The sequence below is a fragment of the Elephantulus edwardii genome, unplaced genomic scaffold, assembly GCF_000299155.1.
Source record: "Elephantulus edwardii isolate Elephantulus edwardi_28Jun2011 unplaced genomic scaffold, EleEdw1.0 scaffold00176, whole genome shotgun sequence".
In the NCBI taxonomy this organism is placed as follows: domain Eukaryota; kingdom Metazoa; phylum Chordata; class Mammalia; order Macroscelidea; family Macroscelididae; genus Elephantulus; species Elephantulus edwardii.
In genome coordinates, this window is record NW_006399926.1 from 2,929,235 (window position 1) to 2,933,390 (window position 4,156).

Consider the following 4,156-nt stretch of genomic DNA (forward strand, 5'->3'; position numbering starts at 1 on the left):
CATGCCTTAGTGTCCAGACTGACTTCACTGCTTTTTGGTACTTTGGAGAGGTCTCAATGCAGACTTACCCAATGCAATTCGTCTTTTGAATTCCTGGCTACTGGTACCAAGAGTATTGATTGTGGAGCCAAGGAAACAAAAGCTGTGAACAATCTCAATCTCTTCACCATCTATCGTGATGCTATTAATTGGCCCAGTGGTGAGAATCTTTGTTTTCTTCATGTTGAGCTTCAATTAATATTGAAGGCTGCAGTCCTTGACCTTCTGCAGCAAGCGCCTCAGGTCCTCCTCAGTTTCAGCAAGCAGGGTTGTGTCATCTGCATAACACAGGTTGTTGATCAGTCTTTATCCAGTCCTGATACCACATTCCTCCTCATAGAGCCCAGCCTCCCAGATGATCTGTTCTGCATATAAATTGAAAAGGTATGGAGATAGAACACATCCCTGGCATACACTCTTCCCAATTTTGAACTATGCAGTGTTTCCTTGCTCTGTTCTGACAACTGCCTCCTGGTCCAAGCATAGCTTTCACATAAGCACACTCAAATATTCTGGGATTTCCATTCTTCTCAGAGTCAGCCATAGTTTGTTGGGAACTAGTCAAATGCCTTTGCATAGTCAATGAAGCACAGAATGACATCCTCTGGTATTTTCTGCCTTCAGCCAAGATCCATCTAACATTAGCTATACTGTCCCTAGTACCACAGCCTCTTCTAAACCCAGTCTGCACATCTGTTGACATGCTGATTCACTTGTTTTTGGATAATCTGCAGCGGAATCTTCCTTGCATGTGTATTAATGATATTGTTTGATATTTCTGCTTCACATATAGCGGATTTAAAAAATATCTTTGTCTTAATTTTTATGTATGCATATATTTATAATAAAAATGACTTCTCTCCCCTACTTCTTTCATCACTACTTACACACTCTGCAGAGATAACCAATCTCAAGTGTCTTAGTATCTTTTTCTGGTATTTATTCCTACATTTCTAAACAACGTGCTCATATTATTGTTTGTTGACGCTTCTCATTTTAGAGGTAATCAATTGACTTCCTGTCACAGAAGATGAGCATTTTGTTTTCTCTGCTCTTGACTCTTCTCCCCTTTCCCCTGCCTTCTTGATTTAAGTATATCCCACTTTTTTTTAATTGAATCAATAGTGTGCTTACATTATTATAGCCGTGAACATGGTTATTTATATGTGTACATATTTCTCAAAGCTGAGGCCTTTAATGCTTGTACTAAGTTTCTGTGAACCTATAAAAAATTCCTTTTGTTAATTAACATCAAGTATATTGGATTGAGAACTCTCATTCTGTAAAATCATAGACAGTGCAAACTTTGCTATTTGAAGTCCCATTAGTGAGACTGGAAGAGCCCCCTTTTGCCTGTTGATCTGAGTCACATGCTGGTTGCTGTGACAAAGTTGTTCTCAATTTCTAACCTCCCTGTAAAACTTCAATGGAGTCCTGTTGGCTAGTCCACAGGAGTTAAACTGCTAATCCATGTTGTTGAGTACCATAGAGTCAGAACCAACCCATAGCTTATCCTCCAGCAGTTTTTAGAGGCAATTAATCACAAAGGAGGAGATTGTCCATCCTTCTCCTGTGGAGCTGCCAGTGGTCTCAAACTGCGTGCCTTCTAGATTACAGTGCAGCTTCTTGCAGTGCTAATCTGCAGGCAGTGCTTTTCTGGTGGTTTGGATCCACCAGCTGCTGTGAGGGTGAAGGATGAGCAGCCTCCTCCTGTGCAAATTACAGCCTCCCTGGAGAGTTGGTTTATGAGTTGCTTCTGACCTGGTAGCAATGAGTGAGTATGAACTTTGCTTTTGCAAAGCAGCAAATAGTAGGTTTTGAATACAATATTCCACATTTATTGTAATCCAACAAGATCTTCAGCTCAGGTTTATGGTTGATTCCTTTACAGTCAGCCATACATTCCTTTGAGCCTATCAAAACATTGCCTTCAGTTGCTTCCAGTTGACTGACTCCTGGCCACCAAGTGTGTGTCAGAGCAGATCTGTGCTCTCTGGTGTTCAGTTACTGTGGTCTTTTGGAAGCAGGCATCTTTTTCTGGGTATACTTGCATTTTCACATTTGGTTGGCAATGGAGAATGTTACCTTTTATATCACCCAGGCATTCACCAAAGGCATCCTGGTGGTGGAGTGTATAAGTATTGGGCTTCTAATGGAAAGTTGAACAGTAAGAATCCAACAGACACTCCAGGGGAGAAAGGTGGGCAGTCTACTCCCATTAAGATTTACACTCTTTGGAAACCTGATGGAGAGTTTGGAACATATTCAGCCACAATGGGTTTTGGTGGAACTCTACCCATATCCTGTACGAACTCTTATTTCTTGCTTTGTCTGATGGGCTGACCCACAGTTCCTCTTGCAGGTTTTTAATAAACTTAACTGTACAACTGAAGGTGTGTTCCTGGTGGTCTTTATCTAAAAGCTGTTATCAATTATTTTAAAAAACTAATTCTTTCCTAAAGTTCATGACTGTCTGATCTTTTATTTTACTTGATTTTTCTATGTATTAATCATTAATTCATTCCCCAAACTCTGCAAAAAATACACCTTCTTTTAATGCTTTTAAATACATCAGGTAATCTCTCTGTCTTCACCTCTGTTTTTTTTCCTCTTTAAGGAAATGTCCCTGAAGTCCTCTATCCTTTGGTTCCAGCTTATTTCTTTTTATAACATAAGACAATTTCTGTTTTAACTCTGACCCAAGATGTCTTGGGGAGTTGTCAATGTAGTTCCAATCCAAGACAAAAGGACAAACCATTTGACATCTTTATATTCCCAGTCTGTAATGATGCTTAAGAAATGTTCAAGTGAATAAATGAGCAATAAGAGAATGAAGGAATGAATGGAATTCCAGTGTTGGGGAGAACTGGGTTTAAGGGGAATGGCATTCAGCATTATTTGCCCATTTTGTTGCAAAATATGAATGTTCTCTGGTTTTGTACAAATCCCATGGCATCCGCTAAGACTTAAGCCTGAAGTGCATCCCTGAGCAAGGAGAGCTGACCAGAAGCCTTCCTCTCCCACTCCGTAGTTTGGTGGTTGACGTAGCCTTGGGAAAAACCCAAACCCCGCGAGCGCTTACAAGAACTACAATTCCCAGAAGGCTACGCGGAAGCAAAGCATGCGCCGTAGAGGACAACGTCAGCACCGCGCGAGGAAAGAGAGGCTGTGCATAAAAGTAAACGTAGGTTCATACCTGAATGGGTACAGCGAGGACAGACAAGACCACCGAGGAGCTGAACTGAGGTTAGGTGATCCGGAGAGTGGGTGAGTGAGGAAGGCAGGAATAGGAAATGCAGAGGGGATGATGGTGAGGTGAAAAGGAATCTGAGCTTTGCTTTCTTTTCCCGCAGGGACCATGACGAAGCTGGCGCAGTGGATGTGGGGTCTGGCGCTCCTGAGCTCCACCTGGGCCGCCTTGACCATGGGCCCCACCTTGGGCCTGGAGCTACCCTTGACCTGCCGGGAGGTCCTCTGGCCACTGCCCGCCTATTTGCTGGTGACTGTTGGCTGCTTTGCCCTGGGCACCGTGGGTTATCGCGTGGCCACTTTTCATGACTGTGAGGACGCGGCTCTGGAGCTGCAGACTCAGATCCAGGAGGCCCGGGCCGATTTAGCCCGCAGGGGTCTGCGCTTCTAACCTTCTCCCCCATCCCTGCCCAGGCAGCTCTCTCTGAGTCCCCATTAAAGAGCAAGCTTATTTTGTACGTGGTCTGTATGCGTGTGGAGTATGGTGATTGGGGATGTGTACTAGCAGTGAAGTGAGAGGTTCCAGCTTCCTGAGGTCACATCAGCCTTTATCTGTGCCTCCTGCTGTCACTCTCCTACTTTGGACCGAAAGAGGCAAAATCCTCTTCTCAAGAGCTCTCAGAATGAAAGTCATTTCATTTTCTTGGTCCTTTTAACCCTGTCAGGAAGTACTCCATACTTACTAATTCTTTAATAAAATCCAATCCCCATGCCTTCTGAGGTCTTTCTAGGTCATTACAACGCCTTTTCTTTTTTCCCCAGATAACATTTTCTGAGTCAGCCCTTGTTTGTTACTTGCCAGTGGTTTTCAACTCATGGCGAGCCTATCTGTTGCGCACAGAACCGAGCTGTATGTATGGGTTTTCAA

General features: G+C 43.3%; 1 protein-coding gene across 1 annotated transcript; it reads left to right on the forward strand.

Annotated features, from left to right (window-relative positions):
- The first annotated feature begins 3,397 nt into the window (after positions 1–3,397).
- DPM3 (dolichyl-phosphate mannosyltransferase polypeptide 3) lies at positions 3,398–3,679 on the forward strand. Its single transcript, XM_006895811.1, has one exon. The coding sequence runs from the start codon at positions 3,398–3,400 to the stop codon at positions 3,677–3,679; it is 282 nt and encodes a 93-aa protein (XP_006895873.1).
- Positions 3,680–4,156: the final 477 nt, after the last annotated feature.